The sequence below is a fragment of the Bombus vancouverensis genome, chromosome 12 (assembly GCF_051014615.1).
Source record: "Bombus vancouverensis nearcticus chromosome 12, iyBomVanc1_principal, whole genome shotgun sequence".
Lineage (NCBI taxonomy): Eukaryota > Metazoa > Arthropoda > Insecta > Hymenoptera > Apidae > Bombus > Bombus vancouverensis.
Genome location: NC_134922.1, coordinates 11,282,321 through 11,308,496, shown reverse-complemented (window position 1 = coordinate 11,308,496; position 26,176 = coordinate 11,282,321). Strand labels below are relative to the sequence as shown.

Below are 26,176 nucleotides of genomic sequence, written 5' to 3'. Positions count from 1 at the left end.
GAAATTTTACTCTTGCGACCGGTAGCCTTCGGATCGAATGGAGAAACGCAACTTTCCAAGCTTCTTCTTCTCGCGTTGTTAGTTAAAAGCGGACCTTGGAACTCGCTATGTTCTTTCATACTACGTGGCTGTGATTCCATTTAAATTAATTTCATTTCGAGCAACGCCACTTTCGCAGCTTCCTTCTTTTTGCTTCGTTAAACAAAAGCGGAGCTTTTTAAGAAGCTTTTTCGTACTTCGTTTATATAACTTAATTTAATTTAATTTACATCAATTTCGAGAATCATTATTTTCAAATATTCCCCTTGTTATACGCGTAGCTGGTTAAAAGCGGAGATTGGAACTTCGATAATAGTAAAAATTAATTTAACTTGGAGCAACGGTATTTTTCAAGCTTCCTCTTGCTTAGTTAATTGAAGGTACGTGGAAAGAGATCGTGGAATTTAAGAGAACCCCCTGTACCCTGTTCATATAGTTTAATTTAATTCAGTTTCATTTCGAATATTCATCATGTTATACGTATAGTTAATCGAACGAGGTGGAGATTGGGACGTGCTAAGCTCCCGCGCTATGTTCGTATAATTTAACGTGATTCAATTTCGTATAATTGAGTTTCGAGGAACACCACTTTCTGAGATTCCTTTTTATATTACGTATAATTAGTCGAAAGCAGAGATTGAAATTTATCGAGTTTCCTCCATGGAGGAACCGCACTTTTCCATTTGAATTCCATTTTCGTTTGTACTTTTCATGGCATTTAATTCGTTGCATGGCTGACGACGAGTCAGTATCGAAGCTTGTTCGGCTGGATAATTGGCGAGAAGCGAGGATTGGAATTTATAAAGATAATTACAGCGAGTTTATTAACAACGTTCGCGTATGAGGGCGACGTGCAGTCAAATTCTGTACAAAGTATACGCGTGTCGCGTTACTTTCATTCTATTTAACACTTTGACTGCCACGCTGAAATCACGTGTTTCGCTGAGGACGCCACGGAAGTATTTTTCTTATTCAAAGCATATAATGGCAAAATAATAATAAATTGACGATGTAAGACAACATTCTTTCCCGATCGACCGTTTATCTTATTGGTGGTCACGGGTGACCACCGTGGCGCCTTGGTAACAGTCGATAGCGACGTATTATAACGAGGCTTCGTTCATTTCAACAAATCATTCGCATTGGTTATTTCGTCATAGGCAAAACGTGCAGAATATATCGTTGAAACGCGTAGAAGATACTGTAAACGGTATTTGCTCGTTCTATATGTAATAGCAAGGTATGTGCACACTTCTAACTTCGATTATACGATTATAAAGCAGCATTTACGATTATTTTCCAAGCTGTGTTTATAATAATATTCGTAGATTAGCCCTCAAAGATATGGATGCAGACACAGTGCGCCGTTAGATGCAAGATTCGTTTTCATTTTTTTTATCGATGTTCCAATAAAAATGTTTAATCGTTCAGTGGGGCATTTTTTACTTCAAAGTATCTTCTATTTATCGGTTATATTCAAAATGCCCTAACTGTCAATTTTCATTAGATTTTTACAATTGTAAGAAGTTGAAGCTCTTCGGTCACGAATGACCACCGTGGAGAAACCGTGGCGGGTCATATATGACCAACGTGGCAGTCAAAGTGTTTTGTGAAAAATCAATGGAGCTCATGCCGAAGATTGAACAGGAACGTCAAAGTGCGAACGATTTTACTTTACACCGAAGCCATAGAGAAGAAGCTTACGTAGGTGACGAGTTATCTAGCCATTTACAACTGTTGCAAGCGGTCGTGCACAGATATCGAGATTCGTTATACGGCGCAACAGTCTCTCGTTCATATGTAAACGTACAGGACTTTGCTCAGCAGGGATGCTGACCAGCACATTTCAGGATGACGTTGCTTCGAAAGAGATATTTGCTCTCGACTTCGCGGCCCTCTCTAATTGATTACACGCATCTTTTCACGCGTTCTATTCAGCCAATCGCCTCTCTTTTCATCTCGGTTGAGGGCCGATATTGATTGTGCCTATCAACGAGTAAACCCGACCGACAGCCGGAGATCGTCCCGTGTGAAGCGAGTAATTCACTGGTCAGGCATTTGTCGTGCGTCAACCAACGTCGTATATCAGCTTCTGATCATGTGCCGTGGATATCGATGAACGTCTTGTCCGTGTATTCTCGTCGCGAGAGCAAGCTCGAATAGAACGATCGAAGAATCGTCGATTTTGAGCGAAATTTCTTTTAGCAGCTTCGAAGGAAAAACAGTATCAATAATAAGAATCCCTAGCGGAAATTTTGCAAGCGGTAAATTTCATGGCAGTTCTTCGTCCGCTCAAAACCACATTCTTCTGCTACTCTCTTCGAATCCGTTTCGGATTTTTGTATTAATTCGTTAGAAGACTATTTTGTATTAATTCAATTTTTTTTTATTTATTTATTTAAATTTTACAATTTGTCCAGTAGGACGTTTGGTAAAATATTATAGCGGTATTAATTCAATGGAGCGGTTTCGCTCATCCTCATCTTCGCGATTCGATCGCTGCTTGCAATTTTTCGAAACTTACGAGTGCTCGTTCAGAGCTTCGCAAGCAGCTCGTGCAAGTTCGTACAACGAACGAATTGGTCGTTGAAAATCGTGGAAAATCACGGTGGAGGATAAAATTTTGCTGTTCGAAAGGACGACGGAGTTGTCGAATCTGCCCCCTCCCGCAGTAAAAACGAGGCAAACGTATCGCGCCGTAAGCAAACAACGTTGGTTCCTGTTCTGCATCCGTTGTGTCGTAGGGAGAATCGCCGCTTTCCTGCGCCTCCCTTTTGCTTTCCGCGTGTCGAATCGCGGCCTGAATGGTGGAAAAGGTGCCGCACCTTCGTAGGTTATAAATCTAGTCGGGCCCTCCCTGTCCCACCTTTCTCTCTCGCAGCGGTCCTAGGGGGTCTTAGAGCGTGTGTGAGGTCCCCTAAATGGTAACAAATGTCTACAAAATGCCAACAATGAGCCGCGAAGCGGTTGACATCCGAGAGCGCATTTTATTTTCCTGTCAACGCTCCCTCGTGGTGAGACGAGGAAGGAACCATGTGCTTGTCATGGCAAACTGGTATATGCGTCGTTGTTTAAAATTTCGCACGCGAACTCGCTGTCTGATTATTCGAAACAGTTAAATAAATTTCATCTACGGCTACGTTCCGTTAGAATTGATCGTATTCTACTATTCCATTTTCCATTTCTCACATATATCTCGTTACTTTTCACGTAACGAAATTTCTTTTCCAGAGAACCTTTCGCGCCTATGAAAAATAAGGAAAATTCTTCGAGTTCGTTGATTCTCAATTTCGCTTTTCCTCGCATCGTAAAATATCTTTCCTCGAATATATAGCGACGATAAAGTAGCTCTTACGTAAAGGAAAATCAAATTTCGTGGATGTAAAGTGAACAAGATCGAGCCGAAACCATAAAATGGCGTAGAAAGAGCGAACCGCATAGATGACTATAATTTATCTTGTTGTCAGCGTTGGCCGCAAGGGAAGAAAGAGGAGGTCGATGGGACAAGACTGTCAACACGAACGACTATTCTTTCCCCGTGTATCGACCTGACCGAACCACTATAGCGCAGTTCTTCAAGTACGAATCAGGGCACGTAGGTACTCTTGGGAATTGTAAAGAAGTCACCGCCCAAGGATCATTAACCGCGAGCATGGTGGTCTCTGTTCATGGTGGAAATCGCACGGCAGAATTTTAAGCTCGGATCTAAGGCCCGTTTCCGTCTTTTGCCTGGTAAAAAGGAAATCACAGCGAACGTTGACTCGAAACGATTCCATCTTCCAACGTTTCCCAAGCAGATAGAATTATAAGATCGATCATCGTTCTGGATAGCAGATTGATCTTTCCGAAGAATTTGGAGGCGACGAAATGCGCATTTAAAATTTCTATTTTAATTTTGAACCCGTGCTTCGAGCTTATACTTTGCTTTTACAGGGTCGACCATGCGAGTTTCTGCATTTTATTTCAAGTAACTTTAAGCGATTGTAATTTTCATTCCTAACGTATTCGCTGGCAAAATTCCGAAAATATTCGTCGTGGGTGAAAATTCTTTCGTACTAACTTTACGTTTAATTATCTTACATTTGCTTTTATTCGTGGAACGATACGTTTGTTCTCTGAGAAGATCGGTTAATTATTCCTCGATTCGATCGAGCATTCCGCGCTTGGTAAACGTTATTCTGCAGCTGCATTTATAAATCTTGCAAATTGCCGATTCCTAGAAAGCACCTATGTCTCCTAATCGAAGGCAGCGACTCGCATGGTTCATGTACCGCAATGATTTATCGCTATCATTTTGCCTGGTGGTGGCGCAATGCTCGAGCAACGTATATTGTGAAATTTTTAAGATTTCATCGAATCTACGATTCTTCGAGTGTCACACTTCCCAATTCGACGTAATCTCAAACTACTTTTCATCCGACCGCCTCGATCTCGCCCGGTTGCATTAATGTTTTTACCAGGTACCGTTTCACAGATTACAATCAAACGTGAACCATTACATGGATCGGTCGGTGTATTCTCGATCTGAAAAGGATTATATGCTCGCGTGACAAGGACCGCAACAGCTTGCAGCGTAACATATTAGATACACGGCTTGATATCACGCCGGACAGGCTGCTCCTTTTCTTTGACATTGCTCCTTTTTCCATTCTGACACACTCGCCCCTCACCTCTTTTTCATTTGCTCCCATTCTTTTTTAACGTTGATGCTTCATTGCATCGAAACCTCAACCGTCTCTCGCCTGTCTTTTTTTCCCCCGATCGTTTTGATAAGGTTCGCTGGGATCAACGTGGAGCGGAACATTGACGTTTATTTCATACTTTTAGCGATAATATCGTGTCTCTTATAGGTTTATCGAGCGTTGTTTCCGGACAACACCATAGCCCGTGTTAAGGCAGCGGTTCGACTCGTTCTTTTATATTATTTCTATCAAATTATGTATTCAGATGTGATTAAAATATGAACCGAAGGTTTACGAGCGGTTTGACGCGATGTCAAACACCAGTGCCAACACACGCGGATATTCTGTAAGAAGTGGTAAACAGACGAGCAACAAAATACCTTCCGCTAGTAAGATAATACGCTATGAAATTATGGTAATTACAGCCGGGAATATTAATATTTATCGAACAGATTTACTTCTAACAAGTAGAGATTCTACCCTCGTAAAGTCCTTCTATCCTTCTAGAAAACTATGGTCGTCGATGTACTCGTAAAAAAATAAATTTACACAGCGCTAATAACGAGTTAAATAGTCTTAACGAGTGTTCGAACGTGGCATTCGACGAATTACAAAGCCAACTCGTTCGTTGCTAGCTCGATCTCAAGCGTCTTTGCAACCCAAATAATCCTCCTTCGCCTCGTAACTCGTCACGTTCCTTGGATCCTCAGCCTTGCGTCTTTTTTACGATGACTAAATACGTAAATAGATCGATTAAAATAACCCTATGCTACCTCGCAATCCGTTAAATTTGCTCGATTTTCAACACCTGTACCAGACCCTAATGACACGTTCTATCTCTTTTCGCGTGTCAGTGTACTTAGTTGGATCGGTTAAATCAATGTCTCGAATTCTCAGCGGCGCGTCGATCGTCGATACAATCAATAAACCTGATTGTGAATCACTTAGCGGCGTTGCTCATCGGGTCGGTTGGTTCTGATTACGTAGGAGGTCGGAGGTGGTGTAAAGTGTAAAGCATCGGAATGGATATACATATAACACACGTGGAAAGGAATAAGAGAGAGAGAAAGAGAGAAGAGCGAGAGAAGGAGAGGGTGGGCAGGACCCATTAGGCTAATCCCTCGTCGGCGGCCTCGGCCAAAGGAACGGAATAAGAAGGAATGAGAAAGCCACAGGCTACGTGTCATTCCTGCTCGCCTGCCGACACCTATACTCGGCCGACACCTTCGTGGCCGAGCTGTACGAGTATATCCGTTCAGAGGTGCTCCCTATCACGACCGCTCTCTCGTATTCCTTCGCCATCCGCGCTGGAATTCGTCCATTGTCCTTTCTCTGCGTAGCGCGAATCCGCGTACACCCCTGTTCTCCAGCGTTGAAACGCTTACTATGCATAAAAATCGGACGATTCGGATCATCAGTGAAACAACGTATAAAAATTGATCGCGGTTGTACTACCAGTTAGACATTTGAAATCGTCTTTTTTACTTTTTCCATTTTATCTACCTTTGCTATTCGCATTTCTTGGAAATTCTATCAAACATTCGTAATTGATATTGCAAATATTACGTAACGGTGATTTTCTTCGCGTGGATATTTAGGATTTGAGTGAAAGCGTTTTCGAAGGTAGCAGAGACGCGGACTATTTGTATTATATTTTTCTAGATTCGAGGGATCTGTGCGCGTGGTGAGTTTGAACTTACAGTGCAGCGAGTAGGATGCTACATGGGATAGTGATTCTTGGATCGTAATGGTTATGCAATGGGCTGCACATATTTGCACTGTGTGAAGGTATTGGAAGCTAGCAAGCGATCTATACAATTCGCCGCATCCAGGAAGGAAAATGGTACCGTTGACAGAATCTTTAGTCCTATCTATCTGTGATCTTCAAATTTGTACGTTGCAATTCCAGTCTTATTTCAACACTTTTAATGTTTTAGTCGTTGAATTTCCATAGGCACTACCCACGGGTGTGGCAGTTATAATACAAGCAAATTGATAGTTTATGGGTTCTAGTGCCTTCCACTGGCTAGTTTAGTATCTATTTCGATATGCTAATTCAAAACACCGCACGATCATTGGTTTCGTTCAAGAAACGTTAAAAGTTGCGAATGTACTATCTCTCGATAGTGAACTATAGCAGTTGTACCACTATATCAGAGAATAATTTATTCCTTTCCTAAACAAATTACTCCTTTCCATATATTTCTCCTAATTCACGCACATTACTGTTTCGAATTAAATCAGAAAACGACGCGGGCGGAATCGAAGAATTCCTACGCAACGTTCGATTGACGAAAGAAGACTGAGCTACCGAAACGAAAGTTTGTCACACCTTGCGTTAAAAATTTTGCAAATTGATGGACGCTAATTTCTGAGTTCTAAAATGTCCGTTTAGGCGATTTAATTTGGGTTTAGCGATCGCTCAACCCCAGCGACGATTAAACGTGATAATTACAAGCGTTCTCGCGAGATCGCCGTGCACGAGAAAGAAGTTTGATGGATTAACTTTTAATTAAAAGGTATTAAACATCAACGACGGTCATTTGCAGGGACGATGAATGCTCGAGCACGGTCTATGCCGATGGATATCTGTAATTGAGGGGTTCAGTTTTAAAGCGGTCCGTAACACTTCGTTCACGAAACGCTTCAACAACAGCCCTCGATGGCTTTACACCTGTTCCGCTTCGCATTTTATTAATATTCATTTACCCCTATCTCCAACGTTGCATCTGATTAACATACTTTAACGTTAATCGTAACAGCTTTATTAATATTCGTGTCGTTTAGGTACTTGCGGATCAGTTAGCAGTTAAACGTCGGATTATATTTAAATATTTCTTTACGTCGAGGTGTAGCTTTTATTCGAGTAATTATTCTTTCAGGGCTACGTCGAACACCATATCCAATCTGAAATTCGTAAGTAGCTTATTCGTTCTTGGATTATTTAGATTTTTCATTATCTATTAGATGACTGTTTCTAATTATGTAAATTATACTCGATGTATTTCCATTGAATATCCATTATTATATTTACAATTACGCCGTTATTAATCATTTCACGTCTAACTGGTCGTTACATCGGCTGGATCAGATCTATTTTCAATGGAGTAGGCAATTAATGCTCTAATCGATCTTCGTCCACGCAGTTTCTTCGACGCTCAATATATTAACAGTACTGCGTCTACAACATTAGCAGCGATTCACGTAATTTCATTAGATTCTTTCCATTTACTGCTACGGGCAAGCGTTGAATCGCGAACAAGACGTAGCAACCTTTGTTCCTTCTTTCCAAATAAATTATTATCTGACGCTTGGTTCAAAGAAGGTTCTAACGTGTCGTGTATCTTGAAAATTATGCAGATCCATTTACGTTCATATTCCATGTAGTCCTCGCAACGAATATTCTAGTTAACGTTATTATCAGAAAGAAGACGTTACCCGATACAATTCTCATCTGATATTTTGCAATCGCTGGAGAAAAATAATACGGCGTGGCATTTCCAACTGATTAAAGATAATCATCGTTTTCGTCATTTTCAAAAGACCTTGTTCACAGCTACACTGCATCGACAACGAAAAAATTCCATTGTCTTTTCATTTCCAGCCCCTTTTCTTCGTAGCCGTCGAAAGCCAACACGTCGAGAGACTCGCATGAAACTTATTCATCAATAGGCTGCATTGCAAGGTGTCACGGTGCTTACGGGGGTCCGTAAATGAGCACCACTGCCGACGTGTGGCAGGCGGCCCGTTTGATCTCCGCGGGACCCTCGCAGGGCCCTACAGTCCCTTTGCCTCTCGCCTCTTTCCTCGCATTCTCCAAGATCCACGATCGAAGGATCTAGCCGTTCTTCTCCCACCTTCTTCTCCTGGGCCCGTTTCCCTCTCGTTTTCTCTCTAAAAATAAACGCACGTATACGCGCGTCTCTTCCTCCACCATGTCTTCCCTCTTCGTCTCTTTCCTTGTCCGTTGCTTCTTCTTCGTCTCTCGTCCTCTTTCCGTTTCCTCCCTCGCTCGCGCAGACTATTTTTATTTATGAGAAGCCGTCTCTCTCCACGTTCAATCGTCTCTCTTTCTGCCTCCCTTCTTGACCGCGGCAACGCGCCTGACGGTCCCGACTTTTAAGACTTCGGAACACCTGTACCGCTAATTCCTCCTTGTCTACCTGTATCACTCACGAAAACAAATTCCCGCCTCGTGTCAACGGGCAGTGACTCGATGTCGCCTGAAATCGTGTTTGAGTGCTTGATACTCGTGGAGGAATTTTGTTGCAGCAGATTGGTGGGGAACATTGGCTTTGTAGTGTTTTTCACGCTGGATGTTAATCGACGAGGATATACCTTGTTTCTATGCTACATACGAATGGAACGTTCTCGTCCTTGAGTTTCTTTTCCCTGGCTATTTGATCGATCAGATGGGCAGGACGAAATTGACTTGTAAGTAGGATCAGTTTCTTACATCGATCACGTACAATTTCTGATTTCTTCGTTTGGAGATCTTTCATCTTTTCATATTTGCATATTTTTGCGACTTTAAACAGATTTCGTTTATAAAATATTTTATTGGGGTAACTTATCGAATATTCTCTACGTTTCCGCGCTTAAGAATTTTCTATGAAATACATATACGTCTTTAACTCGCACGTTATACGTATTTACAATAATTTGCTCCATTTTATATGGTATATGCCTAAGAGAAAGAAGATCTGTCGCGTGATCTGTATATTTTTAAATACGTAAACATCCGCGATGGACCATCGACTCAATCACCGCGTGTTTCTGTAATTTGCTCCATTTTCTGATACATATCCGCGAAGAAGAATAAGAGGGAAGACGGGCAAAAATAATCCTTCAGAACTTGAAGAAGGAAGTCTCGAAAAGGGGAGTGCACGGATCGCGAATGAAATGAGAAAAACGACGAGAAAGACTAAGAAAGGAGAAGAACAAGACGAAGACGAAGAAGACGAAGAAGAAGAGGGATAATGCGTGCCCCGTAAGATATTGACACTCCTGTAATCCGTTTGTCGGACGTGTGGGCAACCTGGCTAATCCTGCTCACGCCCACCGAAGATTAAATCCTGAAGGCTTCCCGGCTCATTCGGACTAACTTGGCCTAACCGACGACGTAGGACCGGACTTAAAGTCCTGTACACACGCTCGCGTACGTCAAACTTCGTTCGTAGATACAGCAGAGGTTAAAAGCTCTTGATGCCCTCCGACGATGGATCGGCGGCCGTGTTTTTCTTCTTTCTTTTCGTCTTTCGCCTCGCGATATCGTCCCGCATCGCTACCACGTCCTCTCTTTTTTACGTTTTATCACTCGTCGTCATTCTCTGTCTCTAAGTTTCTATCCACGCGTTTTTCCTTCCTCCGGCCAGATGAATAATTAACACGTCGATGACGCGCGCCACGTCCTACGACGCTGTATCTTTCTGTATCTTGTGGAATCGCGATGTTCGCGTTTCAGTTATGTGATCGAATCTTGAGACGATTGTTCTGTAGCGAGGTTCGAGTTTGGGGCTAAGATTGTCGTAGAGATTATCTTCGATAGCTTGATTGCTTTGACGAAGTAGATAGAGGAAAATTGCACGGATGATGTGGCGAGGATTTTTGTTGTCAAGGGAATCTTTACACTCATAGAAAGAAGAGTAAAAAGAAAACACCCTACTGACCTCACTGAAGAAATAAAGTAAACAAACCCGAAGATGGTATCCCACATGTTGTTCAGCAATTAAGTTAGACAAATTTACCAAATGTCTAGCTGGACAAATTGTAAAGTACAAATTAAATAATAAAAAAAGGAGAATCTTTAGTTATCTCAGTGAAATGAATATGCAAGGGAAAATATAGTAAACGTCGTAGTTAGCTCTAGCGACAGTTATTGGAAATTTTTGGTAGTTTGATATTCCCAGTTGTCGTTTGTGGTACTCGCAAACTGTGTGACCAAGAAAATGAGTTTAAAGCAATCGTTCGAATGTCTCTGTTTAATGCAAAGAGTTACACTAAGCTTGAAATCAATTTTATATACTAAATTCTAATCGTGTACTCACCGCCGCCTAGTATACCATCGATGGTGTAGTCCTTTTTCCCATCATCACCAGGTCGTCCACCGCGAAGTAACCTGCTGATGGAGCTGACACTTGGAGGGTCTGAGAAACCTTCCTGCTTGAACGAAATTTCGTCGACGATTAGCAACAGAATAAATATCTTAACGATAAAATACAAAATAAATCTTCCATTCTTAATCGATGTGCCGATAATCGAGATTCTACTGCTGGTAATATTATTTGAAACGAGATCCATCGATATCTTGTGGAAAATCTGCTTTGTCATTACTTAACCCGATCACAGCTATATATCCTAAATTTAATGTCTCCTTTTCGTTTTATTTTCATTACTAATTCGCGAGAACAATGCAAGCTCGCTGCCGGCGCGCCGTGGGTTGCACTTTGCCTGGCATTTGCGATTTGCAAATGCAGCCTACTGCACTACAATTTCGCGCGATCATTTTCAAAGCAAAATATACATTTTGCGCCGCTGAGATTCAGCGTTATTACACATCGCGTTGTGCACCGTTATGCGCAAGTATTTACTACGCTTGAATTCTTCGATGGTACGGTTGGATAGATCGTGAAATCTTTTTTTACCTACGAGACACAGAAAATTTGCTCGAAAAAGCTGTCAGAATGAACGTTTTAGAAATTGTACGCACCTTCCGCGTTACGAAATTCGCTAGCTTTTACGAATTTTGCTAGCCTTCTCCGCTTATTCTTAGATACGATTATTTTGGTCGAAAGACTTAAGAAACTCGGAGACTTAAGGAATTGTTAATGCTGCGTTTTTAAACGCAGGCAAAGAGCGTAGCTTTGTTTGTTATATTTTATTCCATAAAAATTCTAAATTGTAAATTATCAAACGTTTGTCAACAATCTTCGTGGGATTAGACGATATAGTAGAAGGCATTTGGAAATTATTTCCAGCAAGCTATTCAAATATCTGTACTTGGTGGAAATTTAATATTCTCTTTTCTGGAAGCAATACCATAATTACGTTATTCTAAGAATTAGTAATTATCGCATAAATCATTCTGCTAAAGAGCAAGCTTCGACAAATTGAAAATTCGATATATATATTTTAATATTTTAAACAAGTAGATATAATTACTTGAACGTCTCATTATATATGATAAATACGTCTCATTATCGTATTTAACAAATTTCCTATACGTTTTATTTTACACCACAACTATTTGAAACGCATAAAGTTATCGATCGTCGTAACATTCGACCAACTTTTTAACGTAGAATTAGCTGATTAAAATTTTACGACTAATCCATCAATTACGTATTTCAACCGTATATTTTGCAACGGTGGCATGTAACTAATTATCCGATATAAACCTATGATATCGCAATCGAATATTTACCAGAAGTTAATCATACCCAAACGGCCTTTTTACGAGCCTCATGAATATAGTCACAAAATCTGTATTTAATTTTGAGACAGATCAATATACCAATAGCGTCTACAGGCTGCGGACATATTTTATAGACTATAAACGTCGATAAACGTTTTCCTGGAGTAGAGGCGTGAATCGAGCGAGGCGCAAATTACAGAGCCTTCGATTATAATAGCAACAGTAGTTGGGTATGGCCATAAAAGTGTTCGAGTTTTTAATTCGCAGAACACATTTTTCATTTGCAAAACAAATTGAGTTATTAAAATTCTATCAAATACCTTCATCGTCGATATAAAGCAAGAAATGCCTAATTGACACTCCATTTGTTCAAACACTTCGATACGTATTATAAGAAATGACGATGATTTCGCGTAGGAACGAGAAGGAAGATCTTTGATATTCATAGTGAAACGACAGGATACCATAGGGTATAATACGCTATAGGTATATATTCTAAATATTTGATTACAAAATGTCATAGTTCTCGATATTATACAAAATCATCCTTCTTCGATCGACGCGTCCTACGAATGCTAAGCCGAAACAGCGTCTGATCTTTAATCTCTCGATGCCTCTATCGCTTCACGAAGCTTAGATCCCGACCTACTACCACGCACAACCTCCGCAACGAAACGCCGATACTCATATACATATTACCTCGCATACCCGGCGGCATCTTGAAAATCTGTGAAAATCTGCAAGCCATATCGCCGCTTATCGATCTTCCTTATCTCATCGACGAAGCCCGAGAGATAATCCGAAATCTTACACGGTTAAAGGGGAGCGCGAGGAAAACCGAGAAATCGATGGTGGCAGAACAAAATAAAGGAAGGAGGAGGGAAGAAGGAAGATTCCTGAGGAATATATCGAAATAAAAAAGAGATCAAATAAAATAGAAGAGGCTAGAGCGTCCTAGGTCTGAGGTGAAGGAACCGCATCCCTATACATACAGTCGGAGCAAAGATAAGTGGAAGAAGGGTAGTGGAACAAGGTATCGATGAATTTTAAACGAACAACTACTTAGTGTTATGTATTCGAGTTTCGTTTGCTATGTATCTTGCTAGTGCATAGATTATTTCGTAAACGATTGAAAACCTGTTAATACCTATTCCCGCTACCTGTCCGCTTATTTTTGCCCTCGACTGTATATTCGACGAAGATGAGGAGAAAGGTGGAGGCCTGACGAGAAGAGCAAAAGAGCCGGGTCGGTGTAAAAAGGGATGGAAGGTGAAAAAAGCGAAAAAGAGGGTCGCCGGTGTCGATGGCTATCTTTCGGATCGGCGATCTCAGAAACAATAACGATCCTTGTGCCCGTTGGTGGCGGTCGAGGCTTTAGGTCCGGGGCGATGACAGCGCGAGAGAGACGAACCTCTCTGTCGAAGAACGAGCAGAGAAACGTTGTAAGAAGGTGGATGAAGAAGGATGAATGCCGCCCCAGGTCTTCGGCACCAGGAACGCCTCCTTCCAACATTAAATGCCGTATTAATGCCGGCCACGACCGCCCGCTTCCACGACTCTGCAACGGCGTACGCGTTCACGAAACCGTTTTTCCTCTTTCGGCCTCGTCCTCCGCCTCTCAGCTTTGCCTCCACGCGTAGCCCGTCTCTCCTGCCCTTCTCTGCCTCTCTTTGTCTCGGTCGATCCTATGCAGGATGCGTATACCGAGCTGCAACCTTCTCCTCTTCCAACATCCAAGGATTTATCTCTCTATCGACGATCGCCCTGGGTTGTACCACGTGGTTCCGCGATGGATCGGTTCTATTGGTTTCGTTGGTTTTGACGAAACGGAATGGAGGGATGGAATTTTTTCCTGGGCATCTCGTAGATTGAGAACCGTATAGCGATCCTTATCTTCGTCGCGGCAGAGATATGCGGGGTTGGTTCTGCCTTTTTTTTTTCATGTTACCGGGCGAGTGCTACCGCTACCCGAATATCTCGATCAGTGGTTTCAGCGGTCGGGTCCGGTCCCGTTTCGGCCACCTTTGAATTCTGGGTGTTCGCGAACTGCGACTATGGTTTTCGGGGAACGCAACATGCCGTGTATTCATTTTACCTTAGAAGCTTGAGGGATGTTCTTAGAGCGTTGATCCAGCTTCTGTTAATCGAATTTCCGTTACGGTGATTTCGGTAGATCAGGTAGAAATGTCTCGAACTATTTGTAGAAATAGCCTGTAGCGGTGACCAAATGCTAGATCGAACCAGGCGGGGCACGTTATTCCGTTACATTCTCGGAATTTTTGCTATATTTGCGAACAAATTCGTTTGACGATTTAAATCCTCCTGTTTCGAAAGCCACGTTTTTATTCGTGTCGATGATAGACAACAGACCAACGATGGTAGTTTCCACTCAGCGGGATAATTTTTGGCAACGCCTGAACTACGAGCACGGAGTTCTGCACTGGGATTAAAATACAGGGGCGTGTGACAGGTATAACGCAACAGCTGGTCACACGATTGCTCGAAGATCACATGACACGAGTATAACTATGAAAATATACATATAATACTCGAAGCGTTCCAAGATTAATATCAATCTCACATCCCTACGAATACGAACGATTGGAAGCCTATACGCCATGGACACGATTCACGCCCTCGTATAATCGCGTTACACGTTCTTTCTTTTCTTTTTTTTTTAACTGTCCTCTCTATCGAACATTCAGCGAGGAAATTATTATCTTCCGCGGAGTTCCAGCCGGAACATGGCTGTTCGCATGGTGATGCTTACGATTTCTCAAGGTGTCGAGATAAAACGCCGCACACGGAAGAGGCTATTCTTGGAAAAGTCGTTTTGCATACTCGAAAATCGCGGCACGAACGAGGGAGCGTTACGCCAATGAGGTGTGGGTGTAGGCGGCGGGCAGTAACGTATTAAAGGACACGCGAGTCGCCTCGGGGCGCTCACGTACACCCCTGCCCACCTCGTGCACGCCTCGTGCACAAGATTAAAAAGCCCCACTCACTCGCGATCTTTCGAGAGATAGAGGGACCCTGCGGAAACGTCCACCCCCCGATCTAGAGGTCGGACGACGACGCCTTTCAACGTTTTCCACCGTGGAAAACTGGATCCGCGAAATTGCTACTTCGGTACAGAGACGGTACGGTCAGCTGTTACGCGTTCTAGAGCTGTTTCTATCGTTAGACGCAAGCATTTGCATCTTTCGTGGACATATTTGTCTATTGGTTTATCGTCGATTTTAACTGTTATGTACTGACACGTTCACTTCTCTAAATATATGCAAATCGTGTATGGCAGTGAATGTGTCGAGGACCCGTATGTTAACACTTTGACTGTCACGCTGAAATCACATGTTTCGTTGAGGACGCAACGGGAGTATTTTTCTTATTCAAAGCATATAATGGCAAAATAATAATAAATTGACGATGTAAGACAACATTCTTCCCCGATCGACCGTTTATCTTATTGGTGGTCACGGGTGACCACCGTGGCGCCTTGGTAACAGTCGATAGCGACGTATTATAACGAGGCTTCGTTTATTTCAACAAACCATTTGCATTGGTTATTTCGTCGTAGGCAAAACGTGCAGAATATATCGTTGAAACGCGTAGAAGATACTGGTAAACGGTATTTGCTCGTTCTATATGTAATAGCAAGGTATGTGCACACTTCTAACTTTGATTATACGATTATAAAGCAGCATTTACGATTATTTTCTAAGCTGTGTTTATAATAATATTCGTAGATTAGCCCTCAGAGATATGGATGCAGACACAGTGCACCGTTAGATGCAAGATTCGTTCTCATTTCTTTTTATCGATGTTCCAATAAAAATGTTTAATCGTTCAGTGGGGCACTTTTTATTTCAAAGTGTCTTCTATTTGTCGGTTATATTCAAAATGCCCTAACTGTCAATTTTCATTAGATTTTTACAATTGTAAGAAGTTCAAGCTCTCCGGTCACCAATGACCATCGTGGAGAAATCGTGGCGGGTCATATACGACCAACGTGGCAGTTAAAGTGTTAAGTGACAGATCTAAAGAACTATCTAAGTGCAGAGGATGGTTGGTTGTGTGGTTTAAATGACGAGATTGTCAAATCTATTTAAAAATAATTAATAAATACAGAGAAAGTTCGCTAAGACGCTCGGTACTAACTGGTTCTCTAAAGCCTGTGTATTGATCGCTATTAAAATTCCTCGAGACTAAGACTGAAAAACTGGTCATCAAAACTTACGATCGCGTTCGTTTGTTTATATTGGTCGGGGAAGTATCGGAAAGCTTCCATTCGTTTTTGTTTCACGGTTACGCGTAGCGGCGACATTGTTTTGCCCGGAGTTGGTTTGTTATTACGTTACGTATATCCTAACACTGTTGGTACTCCGAGGCAAAACAACAGCGTGGCTCGAATTGTCCTCTAGCTCATGCGCCACTACTTAAGAAAAACAATTTTGAAAATATCTTTTAGAACGAGCGTTTTGTTGTTCTACCCGATAAGATCGAAGGCACGTGACGAGGAAAACAGTCGTCACGCCTTTGGATATCGATCGCTAACGATTATCAAAGTTAGAATTTAATGGAGTATTACAGTAGATATTAAGCTTTGTGCCCTCTGCGGGATGAAGCAGGTTTCTACAAAAGAGGGTAAAACATTGTCAAAGTATTTTCCAAGAGCGTTTAGTAGGATGGAAACCTAATTATAAGAAGCTTAATGTATATTATATTATAAATAGTTACAAGTATTTGTAATGGATTTATTAGCGGTAATAACTTTGATTAATACATCTTCCAGCGTTCTACTTATGACGATATTTATTATCTATTCTAAACCTGTCTTATCTTAAATCGTATATCCAATAAGCAATTTAACGTGTATTAAGTTACAGTTTAAGTACCTACATATGATAAAATATATAAGTAGTTGGAATTTCGTACAATTATGAAATTCAAGTACAACCACCTAATACCTGTAATTTAATTATCTATTTAATTATTTCATTATTTAATATCTATTACGTTAACGAAACGTTCTATTCGATTGACACAAGATAATACATTACGAATGATTGATAAGAGGTAGAAGTAACTTTTCAAGTCGATCTAATAAAACGAATTGCAAAACCGTTTGTTTCTTACCTTCACCAATTTTTCTCTGATTTCCCACGAGAAGATTGCCGGATTGTCCCTTTTCATTTCTTCTATCCTCGCCTCGATTTCAGGGGTTGCTACCCTCGGCTTGCTACCGCCGATGACGCCCGGTCTAATGGAGCCAGTTTCCTGGTAGCGATTCAAAATTTTCGAAACGCAGCCGTGAGAGACGCGAAGTTGTCGCGATATCACGCAAGGGCGGACTCCAGCCGCTGCCATTTCGACAATTTTCAGGCGAATGTGATTCGGTAGCGGTCGGCCGTTGATGAAGACGCCTCCCAATTGATTCATGCGTCCCTGTCCTGTCGGAAACATTCCATCAGTCTTCGTGTATTCGATTCAACGTGCACGAATGTCTCAATCGGAGATTGAATACAGACAATCGCCAGTTTGCTGCGCAACGTCGTATTCTTCATTGTATTTCTGATTTACTTTTGTAGCGTATGTTTATGGAAAATTGATAGAATTTATGGGAAATTGAAACACATGCGATGCATCAGAAATACGTAAAATATTCAGAGCGTAGCAAATCGTTATAAAATTTAGATAGAACCAGTCTCTGTGTAGGATTTATTTCTTTACAATCGTGCAAGTACGAATCGAACGAAAACAATTTGTACATTTAACAGTTTTTTGAGAAAAGACAATTTTTAAGTTACAGTGTTCCATAAAATTTAACGTACTTGTTGTGTCGAACGTTGTATCGACGAAATATCTGCCAGCAGTTCTACTAACTAAACCATACTTTACGAATAATTCAACTTTAATTCATAAAATGCGCTACAGATCCTCGCTCGAAGTTTCCATTCGATTTACATAAAACATTCCAAGTAGCTATGATGAATTGACGTTTTGAAACTCGTCTCGTACTTTTCCGAGCAGACTTCGATATCCGATCATGGAACATCATGCTCCTCCAAAAGTTAGAAGCGACTGAAAAGTGGAAAGTGAATCAAACCATCAAAGATAGACGCGAACGTTCGAGTCGTGTGAAATTCTATTGCCAAGGAGATTAATAGACACGCGAGTTAGTTCGTTCGGATTCTTCGACACAGGTACAGGGATCGTGTCTAGATTTTCTCCAGGGTCAAAGAATATTCAATTACGCGGCTGCTGGATGAAAGACGGTGCAAAACGATCGACGATGAGGATGCAAAGAATTGCGCGAGAAAGTAGCATGATTTCGTAGCGGGGATGGAAAAAATTCAGAGGCGCAATTGCAGTGATTGGGCTTGAAATTAGCGGCTAAATCCGCGTTCAAGGCGCAAACGTGAAATCAGATAACAGGGAATACTGAAAAAAAAAGAAAACGAAACGGGCCTAACAACCGTAAAATTGAAGAAGTTATGCTCACAGAAGGCCATTTTCAGAAGGCTAACGGGGCCCAAATATCCGATATCGTTAGTCCAATTAGCCACTCTTTCGTGCGCGATATTATTTTCATTATCACGCTCGATTATGTTGCTTGTAATTGGCATTGGAGAGCCGGAATAATAGGCGAATCACGTGGATTGCTGTTTATCGGTACGCCCTTTAATTAACTATAAAAACTTGATAAGTGGATTATCGTACGGAAATATTGGTATGCAAAGGCGATTTTATGGAACATGTGAGAAGTATCTCCGCGTTGTTTCTTTAAATATGCAAATTTAGGTACACGTTAGGTTGTTTGAGTTAATTAAACGAGAGAGATATTCTTTCATCGTTTTCGAAGAGCGTATTTTTTACCAAAACTCAAAATGGCCTTTGTAAGAAATTTCACAAGATGCGATGTTACAATTCTCAGACAGGTTTGATCGTGATTACTAAAAAACTAAAGCGTCCAGGTATAACGTTATACGTTTGACAGATAGTTCGAGTTGTGCAAACCTGGTTCTGCACTTGCGCCGGTCCATTTGAAAATTAGTCCGTGTTTAATCTCTCGTGAGAGATACAAAAATACAGGATACAATAGCACTATAAGAAGAGTTATATCTTAGTTTAGTATTTTCTACATATTTTCCCAAAATTAGTAAAGAAATTTCGTCTTCTTTCTTGTAACGTCTCTACATATCCGCGAGGAATCATATAAAATTTATTTCCAACGAATAAAGGAATATACGATATTCTGAAGGAATTATTTAAGGGAACGTAATTTAATATGCGCCGGTTTAACAAAAAACAAGAGAAAATCTTAGTGAAACAATGACTGTATAAAGATCAGGGAGAGACAAAAGATGAGGAAGTTGTGGAAAAAGGAAGCAGATAATGGTGCTCTTCTGTGTGTCTCTTATGTCTTATGTCACGGTATGAAAGTTGGCAGCTTGTGCAAGAGATTGCGCAAAAGATGGTTTTCTAATACCCGACGCTGGCGAGTTTATTCTATTCGTATATGTACGAGCGGTGAAAAAGACTGCTGGTAAAATATTGTTGGTACGGAGTCAGTGTTGTTGGGAAATCGGTCAGTTCCTAGAGCAGAGGACTTGCATGTCAATTACGCGAGTGTCGGTGATGTGGTTCATTCGAAGAATAAATGATGTTTCGGTAGTAGCGGTTTTAAATCGTGATGGATGGTTTCGAACGGCGGGAGGCGTGGAATCTTTCAATTAGCTTCAGAATTTAAGTTTTCTTCGTGATTTCAATGGAGTCGTAATTTAAATATTCATTTTTATAATTCAAGTAGAATTGGTAAACATCATCGATGATTGAAACGTAGATAGATAGTTTCTGTTAAAAATGTTCGCTATCTTTGCCACTCGAAATACAAATCGTATTATTCTTTGTATTTACACGTTGATTTTCTAACTCTTTCTGTAACCAGAAATATTCTCAATTTTATAAACAAATTGTTTCAAACGACAGACTTGATTTCTCGCGTTCTTTAATCGCGATAAAATATTCTTTGAAATTTAATTAATGTATTTAATATTTTCGACGTGCGTATTACACAGCGACTATGAGATAAGAATTCTAATGATACGATTAATTAAAATTCTATCTCGTGACGTCTTCCTGTAATGATATAATACAAATGCTAATTAAGAGTTCAGCGAGATCGAATATTGAATATTTATCAAGCAACGAGGGTAAAGCAATCATTGTAGCCACATCAAGTTGCGATCTGTTCGCGTAACTACAACAGGCAGAATGAATTTATCAGAATTACGACTGCATAATGATCCGAAAGTATCTTGTACGTTCTCTGATTGAATAAAAGAAGTTACGCGTGACTAGGCCTACTCTTTATATATATTGTTGCACGTGTCATGCAAATGTCACATAAATTCCTTTCACCTTTTTCACTGTCGAAACAGGTATTCTGATTTTTCCCCGTCTGGATACGTTTATATCAAAGAACGAATATTTTCTCTTGACAAATCTATACGAGAAACGATCAACAACCGTATTTGTATAAATAAAATATTTGCTCGGCAAATTTAACAATATGTATAGTAAAACATTGGCCATCCAAATTAATTGTGATACACACGATTACGGCCATATTTCCTCTTTAATTACTTTTACACAAGAAAAAAAAAGCAAAGAAAAACTAAAATTGAATTTCCATGGTATAGGAATTTGTGCGTGATTTATAACACGGAAAAAGAAACAACTTTAAAAACAATTCGTTTAGACTGTGTTTTGTAAGGAGGACATTCCGGTTTTTCTACCTAAATCCTTCCAATTACCTTTATTGCTCTTTTACCATTCAGACGTCTTGATTTAACAGGATCGTAAAAAGTGCTTGTGTCGTTTCGATAGTTTCCTTTGAAACTTTTTTATACTATAGGTAAGTACCTATACGCTGACCAATAAACACTTGTCAAGCAACGAATGATTTTTAAACTCTATAAATTTTTCCGTGTCACGTTGCAAGATCGATAATTTCTTGAATCTTATAGGCATTTATATTATACAGACGAATAGCTGTTTCTTTCAAGATTTTCCTACGCGGAATAATAAAGAATGTATATACGACGCAAATGCTAATCAACGTTCAAATCCTACGAGCAATTTTTTTCTAAGAACATATACTGAGAGAAAGGGTCTACTATGACATTTATCGATGTTTCGACGATTATAGCGTATTCCAATGAGAGTTTACAGTTTTTATCGGTCCCTTAGAAAAAGATATACCACGTGACATTCGAACTCCAACTCTATTAGTTACATTCGTCAAACTTCAATTTCGATGTGTCATAGCAAAGAAAAAAAAAACATAATATTTTATGAAACATAATATTACGTCCATTCTTGGGAAAACACTAAAGGACGATTCAAGGTTCTATTTCCTCGAAGATATCAACCACGTGATATTAAAGTTTCACATACACATACGTTAATTTCCAATTCTATTCAACTTCCCTGTTTCAAGAAATAATTCCAAACATTCGTCCAAGAAACACTCGGTGAAAACTCCAGGTATCCATCGGTTCCTGACGAAACAGTACCACGTGGAATCCAAACTACAATGTTATTCGTCACATACGTGAAATTCGAATTCCATTCAGCCTCATGTCGAATACGATCTCCTCAAATCCTCAAGTCCTCAAATCACTCGCTCAAATCACTTTGTCCAATTCTATGCGCGAAGCTACATTGATCAAGTCTATAGATGGGAAAGCAAAAAAAAGTTACGATAATAAAATGATTCTAAACATTCCGGTAAGGAACATTCAATGGTAATTCAAGGCATTTATCAATTTTTGACGAGACAATACCACGTGACATGCAAATTTCAATTTTATTCGTCGCATACGCTAAATTCAATGCCATTCGGTCTCTCGTCAACTACAACCTGTCTTCTTCCACAGAAACAATCTGAAACCTCTTACGATATTTAAGAGACATTTCAGTAAAGCTCGCATTATCTGATACACAAAGCCACATTGATCGACCCACAGATGGAAAGCTAGGTGAAAGTGACAATGTTGCAAACGTCACATCTCAATTCATCCTAGAATTTTCTATCGTTTCTGTCGTCTTCTTGTAACCAATGAACGGACATAATTTATCTCTCGAGACTTAATCGTCTATTTGAATAATGTAACCGAGAAGCTGATAAAAAATGAAGTGGATCGATACAAAGAAAGACTTCGGAAGGACTGGCGCAACGGTACCAACCTTGAAACGGGTATCCTCCGAAGATGGGTCTCATTCCACTGGTAACGTCCATCCTTCCAGCAACGTAGGAATTCCTCGCAGCCCTCCAGGTCTGTCGCACGTCTTGGTTACTCGCGTCACCCACTTGTTTCCGATCTCACGGTGGACCACACGACTGCCCGTTTTCACTAAACGCGAAACTATACGGTTAACAGACAGGCAGAAGCACGCGGCCGGCACCGTTGGCCCGAGGCAAAACGACTGCTTGGACAAAACGACTGCTTGAACGAAAACGACGGAGGTGGAGAACGACAAGGACAGACGGGGCACATCGGCGTCTCGGGGCGATGGGGGCAGGGCACGCGCGCCAAGATGAAAGGGGGAACGAAGCTGGCAAGCGCCAGACGAGACGCCGACGACTGAGAAGAAAAGAAGGAAAATAAGAATGGAAGGAAAATGGATGGAAAAACTGGCTTGATAGGGTGAATCGTGGCGGTGCTGCACACCAAGGAAGAAAAGGAACAAGCAGGTAGCACGCGTGGCTCTCGTTGCAAGGGGTACCGCTGCAATAACGTGTCAGTTGGGCCGCTGGTCCCCTCGTGTCCCTCCAACTGGCTCTGCGAGAGCAATGGATGGCTGTCTCTTTCTCTTTTCGCCACGACTGCTCCGGAAAAAGGGGGACTGTCGAGTCGTTGGGACTAACGGGGTTCCAGTGGGGTCCCATCCAGATGGTTTACGCCCTGTTACTTGGTTGGCAAACCGCCGCTTTCCAGTGGGCGTTCTTTGAAGCGGAAACGCCTACGGAGCCGCTCTTCGACGTTCACTGGATGTTCACCAGGGGTTTACTTTTTTCTCCTTTTCCAAGCTCCACGGGCAGTTGATAGCGTTTTCGTGGTACAGAGGTGGTCCGCTTCTACAGGGAGCGATATTGGTATTCTGAATGGGCATCGCGAACGAAGAGGTGTAGATAAGTAGTAGTTGATGCAATGAAATATGTTGGTGATTTACTTGGGTAGACTTTAGGGTGCGTTTGAATGTGGTTTTAGGGTGCTTGATTATCTGCAGAGAGAGAGAGAGAGGGAGGGAGTTTGATAGGATGTAGGCTTGGAATTACGAGATTGTATTTTAACATTTAACAAGATTTGACATAAATTTCCTCCTCCGTTGTTTGCTTATTACGACTATAGCTACGTACAGTTAATATGTGAATGTTACGATTCATTTCAAAAGTAGATTTTTGCTATTGGCTTTCAACTTTGCTATTATATAGATATGTAAGTGCTACTTTGAAATAAATAAAAGGAGAAATAGCTACGTATATGCAAATACAAGTGTTATTTTAATTTAATCGCAGTAGCCAAGACTTCGTCTGAAGCTTCTTCCAAATTAATATTCCATCCAGCGGTTATGGCACATATATTCCATCAACGAAATGCCAATGTACGATTATTTGCAGTCGCACGATTCTTCGAATTTTTACATTGAGTTCATCACGGAGTTCGTCACTAACAATTTCCTGTAAGGTGAGAGCCGTACCAAGATTGAAAACGAGCAATTCATCAATGATTAAAGTGTCAAAGTTATCCATATTTTGAAGCAGAGAAAGTTCTACTTCTTCAAACGCGATATTCCGACCCACTCGAACGAGTCATTTCTCCGACTTCCCAAATCTCTGTTTGAAATCTCTGTCTAAAAGAACCTCTATTTTTCCAATTGTCCACGGTATTCACAGGAGATGATACCGTAGCATTCGTGTATCTTCGAATAAAAGCCGTAGGTACCGGCGGACGAATTTCAATTTGGACCCCGTTGCGTTCGATTGCGTTCTAAGGAGTTTCGGATGCTTGAAAACAGCGAATATTTACGGCCTCCACTGTCTGGAAGTAAAATCATAATGAACGCATGATGGACTGCTATAAATTTTTATGAAGGTCTTTCCTTGCGAGTACGGTCGCCCTGTCTGTAAATCTTTCCGTACGGTAGCGAAACGGACGGACAGCGGGAGGTCCTGCGCAATGAGCAAATGCACGTAATGTCCTCGTCTTTTAGGGCGGCGTTGTATCAACCGAAGGACATTTCGCACGTAAATGCTCGTGAAACGTCGTAGTTGTCGTCCGACATCGAACTTCCTCGAGATTTACGATGTAGTTAACGCGATGACTCGTGATGATCGTTTTATGGAAATGGATAATATGCAGTCCCTTTGAGAGCGCAAGATGTGTCGCAGGAAGACCCTGAGAAATTCTGTTTTCGGAATTATTTCGTTATGGTGATGTATCCTTGCGACTTCTTATCGAAGATACTTCTCGCCAATGTCCGAGATCTGCCTCATCATCCACACGATCATTTCAAAACAACCGTTCTGACTAGCTAGAGAAATATCAAAAATGACCGGTCGGAGGACCGCACACGTTTCGTAAATAGCAAAAAGGAGGACTCACGCCAAGGTAGGAATAAAAATGACTGGACAATTTCGTTTCTCGGTTGAAAAGGAGCGTCTCGAACACGAAGAAGCTACAGAGAAGTAGTACAAGAGGCTGTAAGGAAGCTTGCAGCGGTGACAATAGAGAACGCTGAAAAACGGACTATCGATCCAACGAAATCGGTAGGTTTGCTCCACTCTTTGGTCTCGCGTGACCTTGCAGTTTCTGATCGATGTAAGGACTTTCTCTTGCTAACGCGAGTAAGAGGCATAGATCCTTCCATTCTTCGACTACCGGCACTTGGCCTCAGTTCACGCCAAATTTACCGATTCCTAGACAATACTAGTGCACCCCCGATATTGGAAACATCGGGTCTCGTTTTGTCTACGTAGCGTGGAAACTACGCGGAACTAATAAGAGTTCGCAACACCTCTTTTTCGCATCCGATGCATCGTCTACGGTTTCGGTAATTTCACAATGGACAGCTTTTTCCTCGCGTTAAATGGGACAGGTATCGAAATGGATAGACCAGTTTATCCTGCTGATGGATTTGCGATCCTGATATTATCTGCATTACGGACTGTTTGTTTTTTTACTTCAACGATTTGCTGGGTCGATGTTCCGTTGTTGATTTGTCACGTGCGTTCTTGGTAGTAGTAGAATTTCGTTTGCCTTGGTGGTGTTGGGATTTAGAACTGGTCGTTGAGTATCGTTTAAGGTGCTGAGTCTCGTTTGTGGATGAGATAAGGTGGAAATTGGTTTTTATTTACACGTAGAGTATACGAGGTTTGTCTATGGACTCGTCGATTTGTCTTGGTTCTCGATGTCTCACGCGATGAGAGTGTTGGAGTTTTGCTCCTGTTAGCGATATCCAGTGGTTTATTGCTGGTTATTCGACATCGTTTAATCTTCTCCGATTTGTGGGTGATAAAATTTGGTAACTGATCCTGACGATCTTCTGAGGAGGGTTGTGACTCGAAGTTGCGCGAAGTCTGTTGCTCTCGCGTGCTTTCTCCTCGCGGAGATACATAAACATAACATATTTCGCAACTATGTAGCGTCATTAATTGCCAGAGGTCGTTTTGCTCTATTTTTTCTCTTATACATCAAACGTTATGTGTTATCGTTAGAAATCGACTAAAGCGTTCGGACATTTACGAGCGATAGATCAAATCTGATGAAATGAAAAGGTCGGAAAAGTATTTCTGTGGTATGTATGTATGTACATTATAATTGAATAATATGGAACGATTCTATGAAATTATTCATAGAGGATTGTTGGAACTGTGAAATTTGGACGTACGACGAGGACTGTAGCTAAATAATTGGTCAATCAATTCGACAAAACAGGATTGCTATATCGTTTAGGAAAGTGGTAACTTTTAAAT

At 41.1% G+C, this 26,176-nt stretch overlaps 1 protein-coding gene across 1 annotated transcript in view; it reads right to left on the bottom strand.

The window, feature by feature from the left end:
• LOC117155044 (protein gooseberry-neuro) overlaps positions 1-22,438 on the bottom strand; it is a 28,297-nt gene extending 5,859 nt beyond the window's left edge. Inside the window, exons 1-3 of the mRNA XM_033330585.2 lie at positions 22,387-22,438; positions 17,272-17,585; positions 10,769-10,880 (exon numbers count right to left, since the gene is read on the bottom strand). Coding sequence (XP_033186476.2) covers positions 10,769-10,880; positions 17,272-17,585; positions 22,387-22,438 — 478 coding nt within the window. The remainder of the gene's footprint in view (positions 1-10,768; positions 10,881-17,271; positions 17,586-22,386) is intronic.
• Between the last annotated feature and the right edge of the window lie 3,738 nt (positions 22,439-26,176).